At 43.3% G+C, this 12,371-nt stretch overlaps 1 protein-coding gene across 8 annotated transcripts in view; it reads left to right on the top strand.

Moving 5' to 3' along the window:
• Positions 1-12,371, top strand: part of LOC308412381 (disco-interacting protein 2 homolog C) — a gene marked incomplete at its 5' end in the record, with an annotated part of 197,890 nt that overhangs the window by 97,786 nt on the left and 87,733 nt on the right. For all 8 annotated transcript variants that reach the window (XM_080906695.1, XM_080906694.1, XM_080906692.1 and 5 more), the window contains one exon: positions 10,482-10,553. In XM_080906695.1, coding sequence (XP_080762821.1) covers positions 10,482-10,553 — 72 coding nt within the window. The remainder of the gene's footprint in view (positions 1-10,481; positions 10,554-12,371) is intronic.

Raw genomic sequence — 12,371 nt, 5'->3', positions numbered from 1 at the left:
CGGGGAAAATGTCATAACTGTAAAATGTAGCAAGTCAAAGAATCATAGAGGAGCAGCCTGACACCCGCCAGACTTTCAGGTCGAAGGAGATGGTTTTCTCAGCTCCTTACAGATGAAAACAGCCCAGAGTTTTGTTTTCTCAGCTGACAAAACTCAAGTTTAAAACCATGTAAAGTTTTAATGGTTACCGACACACAGGCTCAAAGTGTGTGTGATTGTACCTGTGTGGAGGTGAGCACTGAATCAGCATGTTGTTACTGTAAACACCTGCTGAATGTGTGTGTGTCTGTGTGTGTGTGTCCTGCCTTCATCCCCGGAGGAGCCCTTGGGCGTTTCCTCCAACTGTTGTTAATGAGTGTTTGTGTGGATTTTCTCTGTGTTTAACTTCCATCATCAGTCATAACCATTGGCAGCGTTTCATAAAAAATAAAAACAACTTTCAAAAGCAGGCACAAATAAAAATGCCCCAATTTAATTATAAAACATTTATTAGTTTTGATTGTTTTTGCTCCACCAGGTCAGTTTTTGGTCCTTTCTTTGAAGGAAGTTAATCGAAGTTGATGTTGTTGCACTTTGCCCTCTATAAGCTGGAGTTTTGCAATGTTAACAGAACAGATTCAGACTAAGCGGCCGTGAGTTCAGTTCACTGAAACCTGCATCTCTGAAAGAGAGCACCAGTGTAAATGATGCTGGTGCTCTTCACCCAACAAGCTTTTTTATTTGTATTCTTGCAGAGATCCAAACATTGATGTTATCTTTATGCATCGATTGTTTTCATTTTGCTTTTACTACAACTGCTGCTGTCAGGCTTGTTGTGACACACACACACAGACGGTTAGCTTTTCCTTGAACATGTGGAAATAATCTGGCTTCAGATAATATTACCTCTTGTGATGTCACTGAAAACGACAAACATGAATTTCATCAGAGGAGCATTCGGAGGATGTTTCCACAGTTGTTGGATGGATCGCACTGATGACTTTGATGACTCTGACTTCCCCTCTGCAGCACCATTGTGATAAAATGTTTCCAAAATATGTAATTTGTGACCGAATGACACTTCCGGCAGCTGAGTGGGCCGACTTCCTGTTGGCTCTTCTAGAATATTGGATTGGCGATTCATTTTGCAGCGTTTGAGATGATCAGAAAGCTTTTTGAATCAGTCAGCATCACGTGGGTGTTGAACTTAACACATTTTTTTCTACTTTACAAAAGTTACCCAAAACTTGTGTCGCCTTTTGCTGGGAGTTGTTCTTCACTATTGATTGGCTAAAGCGAGGTTTTGAATGAGGCGAGTAATTTTTTAGTCTTATGGGTTTTATGAGTTTCCATGAAAGTTCCTGCTTTCTTTTAGATTAGATTAGATTAGATTAGATTAGATAGAACTTTATTAATCCCTCGGGTGGGTTCCTCTGGGAAATTCGATTTCCAAAAAAGCACAGCACCGACAGAAGTTACAGAGTTACAGAATATTATATATATATATATATATATATATATATATATATATACATACATACACACACACACACACACACACACACACACACACACACACACACACACACACACATAAATACAGAGACAATATAAATAAAATATACGAAGGGGATAAATAGGAATAAAAATAAAAATACAAGTGAATTGCACATTTCAAGTATTGAGTCTATTGCACTGTTGACTATTAACAAAAGTATTGCACAAAAGGTATTGTACAGTGAGGTGAAGAGGCACTACAGCTTAGTTGTTCCCCCGTCCTTTGTCCTCCTGTTTCCCCTCCCTCTCCCCTCCAGAGAGGAGTTAAACAGTTTGATGGCGTGTGGGACAAAGGAGTTTTTAAGTCTGTTAGTTCTTGTCTTGGGGAGAAGCAACCTGTCACTGAACAGACTCTTCTGGTTGTTAATGGCCGTGTGCAGAGGATGTCTGGCATTGTCCATAATGTCCATCAGTTTCTTTAATGTCCTTTTCTCTGCCACTGTCACCAGAGTGTCCAGCTTCATGCCGACCACAGAGCTAGCCCTCCTGATCAGTTTCTCCAGCCTGGATGAGTCCTTCTTTGCTGTGCTGCTCCCCCAGCACACCACAGCATAGAAAAGTACTCCAGCAACCACTGACTGGTAAAACATCCTCAGGAGCTTCCTGCAGATGTTAAAAGACCTCAGCCTCCTGAGGAAGTACAGTCGGCTTTGGGCTTTTTTATACAGGTGCTCTGTGTTGCATGACCAGTCCAGTTTATTGTCCACCCACAGCCCGAGGTACTTGTACTTGTTGACCACCTCCACCTCCTCCCCCTCTATCTGAACCGGCAGTGGACCTTCTCTGGACCTCCCGAAGTCCACAACCAGTTCCTTAGTCTTTGAGGTGTTGAGTTGCAGGTGGTTTGTGTGACTCCATGCGACAAAGTTCCTCACCAGACTTCTGTACTCCTCTTCCTGATCATCCCAGATACACCCCATGATGGCTGTGTCATCTGCAAACTTCTGAATGTGGCATAATTCAGAGTTGTAGCAGAAGTCAGAGGTGTACAGGGTGAAGAGAAGAGGGGACAGCACAGTTCCCTGTGGTGCTCCTGTGCTGCTGACCACAGTGTCAGACGTGATGTCCTTCAGCCTGACGTACTGTGGTCTGTCGGTGAGGTAGTCGGAGATCCAAGCCACCAGGCAGGGGTCCACCTCCATCCTGTTCAGTTTTTCCTGAAGCATACAGGGCCGGATGGTATTAAAGGCACTGGAGAAGTCAAGAAACAGGATCCTGACCGTGCCTTTTCCCCCATCCAGGTGTGAGTGGGCTCTGTGTAGGAGGTACAGGATGGCATCCTCCACTCCGACACCCGCCTTGTATGCAAACTGTAGTGGGTCCTGGGCATGTTGTACCTGTGGTCGGAGGAGGTTGAGGAAGAGCCGCTCTAGAGTCTTCATAAGATGTGACGTCAGTGCCACCGGTCGGAAGTCATTCAGCTCATTGGGCCGGTTCTTTTTGGGGACCGGGACGATGCAGGATGTCTTCCATAGGGCGGGCACTCTCCCCAGTCGCAGACTGAGGTTGAAGACTCGTTGTAGCGGCTCCCCAAGTTCAGCAGCACACGCCTTTAGCATCCTAGGACACACCTTGTCTGGGCCTGCTGCCTTTCTGGGGCGAAGCTTCCTCAGTTGTCTCCTGACCTGATCCACTGTGACACTGGGAGATGTTTGGGAGGAGGGGAGGGGGGGAGATGTCTTGCTGCTGAGAGAGGGATTGGAGGAGGGGGGTGTCATGGTGTCAGGAAGGGGGGGAAGCGAGGGAGGTAGGAGAGTGGGGATTGGACTCTGTAGTGAAGATGAGGGTGGGGGGGTTGTGGGCTGGTCAAACCTGTTGAAGAAGTTGTTAAGTTCGTTTGCCTTCTCCACAGTCCCCCCCACTGTGCTTTTCTTGGTGTTGTGGCCTGTGATGGTTTTCACACCATTCCAGACCTCCCTCATATTGTTCCTCTCCAACCTCTGCTCCACCTTCCTCCTGTAGGTGTCCTTTGCTTCCCTCAGGCAGCGTTTCTGCCGTTTTTGTTCTATGCATTTGTGCTTGTACTCTGAAACTCTTCTTTCTGTTTGAGAGAGAGAACAAAAAGCTTTTTTTATTAGTCCCCAATGGTCACATGACAGAATTGTTTCTCTATCCTTCCTTTTTTTTCCCCTCGTTCACTTCATCCTGTTCTACTCTACACTAAATATTCCATCTATTCCATATTTTAGTTTTTTATCTCCTTCCTCTCACGCGTCTGTTATCTGTAGCGTTGCAGTGTGGAAACAATAAAATCAACTGTTTCCTTTTTAGGTGCTGGATAGATACACACACACACACACACACACACACACACACACACACACACACACACACACACACGCTCAGTCTTCCTCTCTTCCCGTTTCTATTTTGTCAGTGTCATTATTTCCCTGCTCTCTCGCTCTCGTGTGTTTTTTCCTGGTCTCTGTTTCTCTTCCATGTTTCCGTCTCTTCTATATCAGCCTCTTCTTTTGTCATGGCTCGGTGTCTCTCTCTCGCTCTCTCTGTCTCACACTGTATATGGTCATGCAGGCTCAGCTGGCTGTTTCTGCACAAACTGACTTGCAGCACTCATCCTTTCACCGCAGGAAGGTGATTCAGCAGATCAAAGTTGTTCTCTGAGGCTGCGATTGAACGCGGAGCACGTTTGACTTTTGCTTTTCGTGAGCAAAAGTGTTTTTGACGTAAACGGGATAGTTTTGTTAAATTCTGCTGTAGCAGCATCAGCTTTTATAGATTTTTCTTGTCCGCCAGATGCTGAACTTAACTGCAGTAATTTGCAGCTAAATCTGTAGGTCCCTGTAAGACGAAACTAGGTGCAGCAGTGGTGGATGATGGTGTCGGGCAGCCTTTCAAGGTGTGGGTTGAGGTCAGAGCTCTGTGGGAGTTATTTAATGTCTTTATGGAGCTGACTTTCTTCTGCAGGACGATTGTTGTGTGGAAACAGGAAAGGGCCAAACACAAACTGTTGAAACTAAGCTGCAAGAACACATTGTCTGAAATATAACTGCACGCTGTAGCTTTAAGATTTCCTTCAACTGGAACTGAAAGACCACCTCAGAGTGAAACTGTCCAGAGTGCTGTGTTTAAAGAAGTCACGGCAAACTCCGCGGTGAGCGCGAGGTCCGTGTCAGACTCTATCACACAGATTTTTACACGTAGTGGAACATGCTAGCCCATCAGTTGCTATGGTGACTTCCGTGGCACCCACACTGTCCTGCAAGTGCGCGAAGGAGTGATTTATACATCGACCACTCAAAGTGCTTGACATCAAGGTCGGGGTTAAGAGCGTGCCAGTCTGATGTCTAGCGGGGAGTCGGGGAGGGCGCTTCCAGCAGTATGTAAATATCTGAGTGTCAATAATTCATAGGCAGCTTATAGTGAGGTTTTACGGCTGTCATCATGCTGCTCCATGCATATTTCAAAACACTGAAGCACTCAGACACAAACACAGGACTGTAGCTGGATTTGTCCCTCGCATGGGGCTGAAACATTGGAAACAAAAGGCCTGCTGTGTGGTCCAACAGTGCTTTCTACCACAGCCTGGTGATAAGGGTGACAACTGTGTAAACGGTACACATTTATGATTAAAGGACTAGATGCAAATTAAGTGATACCAGGTGCTCTTAGCTGTGTCCTTTAATTGGTTTAGTTTTCCTCTGTTACCTTTGCTCTGGCTGGAGGGTAGAGAAGCAAACTTGTGGTAGAAAAGTTTGATTCCCAGACTTTCATTTTCCCTTAGATGATTCTGGGCCATGGGTGCTGTTTGGCAAGAGGTAGCATTAATAATAATGACAGTAATAATGCTAGTATAAATGTGCAGATCCAGACTGACCATGCACAGAAGCTGTTACTGTGTTTATGTGTATTTGGCCTTTGTTTAGTTCATACAGCCAGTTTTTAAAATCATTTTAATTCCATTGATCAGTCGTCATCATGTCTGTGCTAACTGTTCAATGCGCTGCTCGTGCTGAGCCGTCCTCTGCTCTTGGTGCTTTAGGCGTCTTGAATGTGTAAAGACGCTGCAGGCTGAAGTACTCGCCCTCTAACATGACGCTGTGCTTTCTGATTGGAGGTAGAGCGCCTTGTGGTCATAAACATTTCCAGAGATGTGTTCTGCAAAACTGTGGAGGTTTCTTTTTCAGATATGGTTTTGGTTTCCAGAGCTCTAATTCTGTTGTTCATTTTTCACATCATCATTAAAGAAAAGCAATAAATCAGCAAATTCATAAAATCTGGATTTTTCTTTTTTGATTGTCCAGTTTATTGTTTTGGTTTTTAATGAACTGAAGGATTGATTGCTTCTTTCTCGTCTGTGTTTAGCCTTTTAGATTTTTGACTCACTCGAGCTAAATGTGAAGCTCTTTGTGTCTGTTTGTGTTTGGAGACAGTTTAAGCTCTCGGGGCTTACACCACCTCACTCTGACCTGTGAAAACATCACCCTAAATCCATTTTGTTCTAACTGAAATAGACGGACAGTGAGACGGAGGGAAGAAGTTACAGAATAGCAGAGCCTGAGTCATCCTTCCTTCCCCTGTGCCTATTTAAAGATCCTCATCCCTCCATCCTCATCATCTGCTTCTTTATTCCTCACCCCAGTCTGAGAAAGGAGGAGGACCTCTCATTCGCTTTTGATCTTGCTTTGGAAGTTTCTGTTTCAGTTTGTCATACGAGTATACCTCTCATCAAGTCAAACGCCTAAGATCGAGGGAGAGGCTAGAAATAATCCTCCAGCTTAGATGAACTTAATTGGAAGAGAAAATATGGCAAAATATCAACTTATTAACTGAAACTGTTGTAAACACAGTTTGAGTGTGTGCCCTGACCTTTGACCTGCTCTGTATACTGTACTTGCATGCACAGGTTTCCTGCACGAGCACTAGCTTGCAGAAAAATAACTTTAATCCTCACAAAATCAGTAACATAGTTTCAGAGTAATATGATACTTGACTCTAAATTCAGTGTGTTTTGGTGCTGAACAGCACCAACTGCTGGTTGAGGATGAGCATAGTTTCTTGTGTTTTATGGTGTTTTATAGACTTCATGACAAAAACTTATCTCATTATTACTACCTGTCCTTTTTAATCCTTGGTGTCTCATCTTTTTCATTTCTGACCTACTTTAAAAAGGCTCAGAGAGGTGAAAAAATTCTGTATTTCCCCGGAAAACTGAGTCACAGCAGCCATTATAACTCTGTGAAAACTTTTTATTTTATTGTTGTAATCAAAAGAATCACATTCAGCTTCTTTCACAGGCACATTTTAGTGTCTCAGCTGTGTTCATAAGCAAAAGTACGTGTTTTATTATGAGGCTTATGACTGTTTTTTATGTGTGTATGGTTTGTATCTATTTTATTTAATATGTTCCTGCTTGTTATTCATCACTGGGCTTGGTTTCAAATCCAACGTTGTCTTCACAGATTTTTTTGATGTGGTTTGTTATACGTTTAGGAAAAAGCGTGAGTATTCCAACCCGTCACTTCCTTCTTGACTAAAACGGCGCTGGCAGCAATGGCGGCCCCTTCCTGGGCATGATCCTAAAAGCCTGGCAAGTCTTTCTTATTTTCCGCGTGTAAACCTGCAGTAACGTGGAAAGTTGCATGAATGCACTGTTTATACAAAACCTGATTGCATTAGACAGCATTTATCTTGCGGTAGTTTAATATACAGCCACAGTGTGTTTGACTCTGTGCCTGACAGAGTGACTGACAGGCTGATGGACCGCCTGTCCGACTGGGTGGATGATTTTTAACACAGAGCTGACTGACATGTTCATTTCACTCGGTCTCCGCTTTGCTGATAAAACTCCAATTAAATCAAGAACATGCTAACTGAGTGTTTGTGTGTCACCTCCTCAACAAGTCAATATCTAAAAGACAAGGTCAGACCTCCTCTGTTTACCCACACGTCTTCACCTCCCTCAGTGTATTTTCCAGTTCCTCTCTCTCAGCAGGGTAGTTGGATCCCCTGCCAGAGATGATAATTATTGCCATGTGCCTTCATGCTACTGAAATCTCTCTCACACACACATACATTGTGCTGACATCATCGCAGATCACGTCTGTGCCCACAGCCGGTTTCTTGATCCCAGCCAGTTACTCACATGTTTGTGCGTTTAAGAAGGATTTGTCAAGTCAGCCACGCAAACCGCTTTTTCTGTGTTCGACAAATCCTCTGCAGGTTTAGCGTCACTCAGGTCTGCTTCGTGCGTCGCTCGCTGCTTGGGAAGCACACTCACCCGATTTTTTTTTTTTTAAATTATTAATTTTTACTCAGACATCCTCCAGGCAGAGAAATCCTGAAATTGCTCCGCAGCTGATCATTCGGCAGCTACAGTCGTCACAGAAATTCAGAATATGTAAATAGCAGAGCATTTAGTCTGCACGAAGAATGTTTGGTATTTTTAGAGTCCTGCATTTAAAGCAGGGACTGTGACTTTTCTACCCTGATTGGTTTAAAAGAGTGGATGTTCATACTAAACACAGTCAAAAAGAGTGAGAATCTCAGCTTCACACTGCTTTAAACGGCCAGTTTGAGTTTTTTCCCCTCGGTGCACCCGTGGCTCAGAAAGTATGGGGGGGTCATCCAGTCCCACCGTGACATCCACTCACTGATGTGAGAACCACTGGCTCTGCATCATATCACTGCGAGCAGATGTGTTCATTTGATGTGAGCACAGAAGCCCCACCCACTCGCTGTTCAAACCTTCTGCTTGTGAGTGTTAGCCAATCAGGGGTTCACCAGGGCCCCGTATCGGACAAATGCGGATTATTTTGGACTGTGATTCTCATACAGCTGCTGTAGTGGAGCCCAAATGTAACAAAATATGGAGATGGGTGTAATTATTTTTGTTATCGTGCCTTAGAAAACATGTGTTCTGTGACCTGCTTTCTAAAACCACGAAGCACATTGAACATGAGCATTTAATTAACAAAAAGCCACACACTGTAAGAAGTGTGTAACATCACCGAGACAAACTTGCTTGTCAAACACTGCTGCGATGCTCCTTTTTTATATCCCACAGAATGTACAAACGGTACGCGCACAAGTTTGTTGTGGAAGTTCATCCTGAATCTATTCTCCAGCCCTTCCGGTCCTCTCCGTCCTCTTTGCTCCGAACATGTTGAATCCAAATGTCCCTGCAACTGCACACACAGACCTAACTGGAAAATTCCTCTGAAGTCTGCAAGCACCAAAAACTGTCTGGACCTACAATTCATCAAGTCACGTGGACTCTGCAGACTCGTAGAGAGCCTGCTTGTCATGCATAAAGCAAATATTTTAATTAGACGTTTGCATCCCGTAAAAACATTTTATCATATTTTAAGTTGATTCACCTCAGGCAAACACATGCATTTTTCATCCACTTGCTATTTTGCTTGTATAACATGGCTTCTTGCAGACTAGTGGAAAGAAAATCTCCAAAATACACATTTAGGTTTTATTTCACTGAATTTTGTTGCTTGTTTCTACACGTTTGATAGATACTGCTTCATTTTCAATATTGAACATAATATTTCAGAAAACTAACAAGACAACAAAATCGTTTTTCTTGTAAAAGTTATCAACTAGTAAGCTTGATTCAGAACCGGATTTACAAAGTCTTTTATCCCAAACAGCGCGATGGAAACCGACTCTTTCTGGCTGTTGACATAGTTTTTTGTTTATAGGGTAAAACCGTTTGATTCTAATATGTCAGCTAAATGAAATCTTCAGGTTTTTGTAAATTAGCACATATTCAGTGCATATTTAAAACTGATGCTTAAGAAAATGGAAACAAATATCAAAAACAATATAAAGAACATCAGCTGGCCTCAGCTCCCATAGACGCACATCCAAGTGTCTCCACCAAATACATTTATACAATAATGACTTGTTGGCTCATTGACTCTCCCTCAGTCACTACCATTCAGCATTTCACAAACTACAAAACCTCCTCAGACTCTCCAGCTTTCATACTGTAACTTTATTTGAAATAGAGTAGAATTAGAAATAGAATAAAGACTATATTGTATTTACTGTTTATCAGTGTATATATAATATATTTACCTCTATATAAATATTAATATAAATGCATATTGTAATCTGGGGCCCGTGTTGGTTCTTAAAACTCTAATTCCCATAATCCTTCACTCTGTGGCTTTCTGCCTTTCTCTGAAATTGTTACTTTGTTTTTTCCAGCTACATTTACTTGGAGTATAATTAGGGGTGGGGTCACACTCATTTGGTCTGTTGTGTGTTTATACTCAGCAGTCGCATATTTACTTTGCAGTGATTCACCCCCAAATTTTCTGGCTCTCTCTTCTTAACTTTCTTTTGAAATGCAGCAGCCCCTCCCCTCCTGGTGATCTGACAGTCCCCGGAGGTTAAAACCCAATGCTGGGAATCGTTTATAAAAGTGCTATTGGATTCAGATGTGCTTTGTGCTGCGTGGAAATCTGCTGATGGTACCGTAGCGAGGTTTGATTTATCGCTCGGGGAGATCGGTCAGCAAGCTTTGAGGTGGTTTGTCGCACTGTGAAAGGTGAATCAGCTGCACCTGCAGTGCTTTGAGTTCCTCATTTATGCACATTCACATTCATTCAAACAGAATCATCTGGTCGTAAGCAAGCGATAAGCATACCGTGATCTCTCTAAATGCTGTAGTACCTTAAATTGTTTTGCTTTTTCAGGGGAAATGTATTCAGTTCATTGCAGTCTTATTGTTAATTTGTCATTGTTTTTTTAAATTATGCTTGTAGGAGCTGGAACAGTGAACATTTATCTAAAAAAACATAAAAACCTGCATGCCCAGTGCAGCTTTAATGATCTCTGAATCTTGAAGTAAAGTTTAGAAAACATTGATCATCCATGTTTTACTTAACACTGACTTTGGCTCTCTCGCTGGGTATTGCTGTATGAGAATAAGGAAAGTAAAATTTGCTCTGTCTTTCTCTCTATGGCAGGTGACATCACACAGAAGGGCTATGAGAAGAAGCGATCCAAGCTGATTGGAGCCTACTTACCTCAAGCACCAGGTAAAGCAGGCTGTTCTTTAAAGCTTCATCCTGCCCTTTTAACTGAACTGCTCACTCACACACACTGTGCTGTTTTAAACTATAGTAGCTTTGCATGATTCACAGTTCAAAATAATCCTTATTTATTAGTCCAGCTGTTCTGATTGGCTGCTCCTCATAAACAGAATATTTGAATAGCTAGTGGGCGGGGCTTCTGTGCTCACAGCCAGAGCTTTGTCTGAGATGATGATAGCTGGTATCGTTCAGAGGCAAGGCGAGAAAAACTTGTCTGAAACTGAGTGTTTAGATTAATCTTGAGCCTAATCTTCAAGGATTACTTGTACGTACACTGACCTCATTATTTGATACCCCGACCATGTTGTTCTCTCTCCCAGTCTCACACAAACACAGCAGCGTAAAAGAGAGGGCGATAACAGACACAATTTAATGATGTATAAACATTTGGGGAGTGAAAAGAGACCAGTGGAGAAGAAATACAAGCAACAGCAGCATAACTGAAGGATGGTCCAAGGTCAGCAGCCCTCACTGTAAGCTTTATTAAAAAGGAAAGTTTGGAGTGTAATCCTAAAACTAGAGAGCGTGTCTGTCTCCCGAATCCAAACTAGGAGCTGGTTTTGCAGGAGGGGGGAGCCCGATAGCTGAAGGCTCAGCCTCTCATTAATAACAGCTCCCAGTAATAGCTTTTGTAGAGCCAGTGTGTCTGCTGGTCTCCAGTGACACTTCAGTCTCTTAAAATGTTGTGCATGTCTGAGAGTGTCCGGGTCTTCCCATTTGATCAGCGTGGATGAGGGCCGACCTTCCAATAAAGCAGTGACAGCTTTTCCACGATGGATCCATCGTTGTGGGTTCTTTTGATTCTGTCCTTTCAGACTGCACTCAGGGGAGTGAAGCGCACACATCTGAGCTACTCTGTGTGCACGTTTAGACATCTTTGTGACCAACAGTCACTGATGGGGACAAAACGCCCGTTCCCACGAGTTTGAGGCTCAGTTTTGGTGTCAGGGTTACAGTTAGGTTATGGTTTAGGCTGAGGGGTAGGATTATTGATGGTTAGGGTAAGATGTCCTCACTAAGATATGAAAACGAGTGTGTGTGTGTGCATCATGAAACCTTCTTTTGTCTTTGGCTGAATACGGCACTTTTTTCTCTCCTTGTCGATGTTTAACAGGACACACAGTAAATCCCATTTTGGGCAGCTTTGTCATCACAGAGATTTTCACAAGTAAGGCAGAGCTGATCGTGCCTTTGTTTTGTTGAAGGTCCTCGTAAGAAGATACACATTTAACTTTATTTCAGTGTTTCGTCTAACAGACTGATAGTAGGGGTTTGTTTTCAGAATGACTGTGAAGGATGGGACTGAAGTGAAAACCAGCAGACACACTGGCTCTGCCAAAGCTATAACTAGTAGATACTGGTGTGTGTGTGTGTGTGTGTGTGTGTGTGTGTGTGTGTGTGTGTGTGTGTGTGTGTGTGTGTGTGTGTGTGTGTGTGTGTGTGTGTGAGAGAACAAGCATATGTACTCATAGGCAAGGAGAATGGCAGGAAGTGCATTATGGGATGGAATGAGGAGTGTGGGATGGAATGAGGAGTGTGGGATGGAGAGAATGTGTGGTATTCACATCCAGACCCAGCGGGGGGTCGTCCCCAGTTCTCTGGGAGGGGGGCAGATGACACACACTCCTCCTTGTGTTGCTTGGCCGCTAACACATTCACGTTTAAATCACTTCTAAGAACATTTCACCAACTAACACTGATTTCCTGGAGCCTTACCTGAACTGTAACTACAGTCTCTACCCACCTAACCTTAACCCTAACCTT

The sequence above is a fragment of the Rhamphochromis sp. 'chilingali' genome, assembly GCF_963969265.1.
Source record: "Rhamphochromis sp. 'chilingali' genome assembly, chromosome: 16".
Classification (NCBI taxonomy): Eukaryota; Metazoa; Chordata; class Actinopteri; order Cichliformes; family Cichlidae; genus Rhamphochromis; species Rhamphochromis sp. 'chilingali'.
The sequence above is the reverse complement of the archived record's forward strand: the minus strand, read 5'-3'. Positions and strand labels throughout refer to the sequence as shown.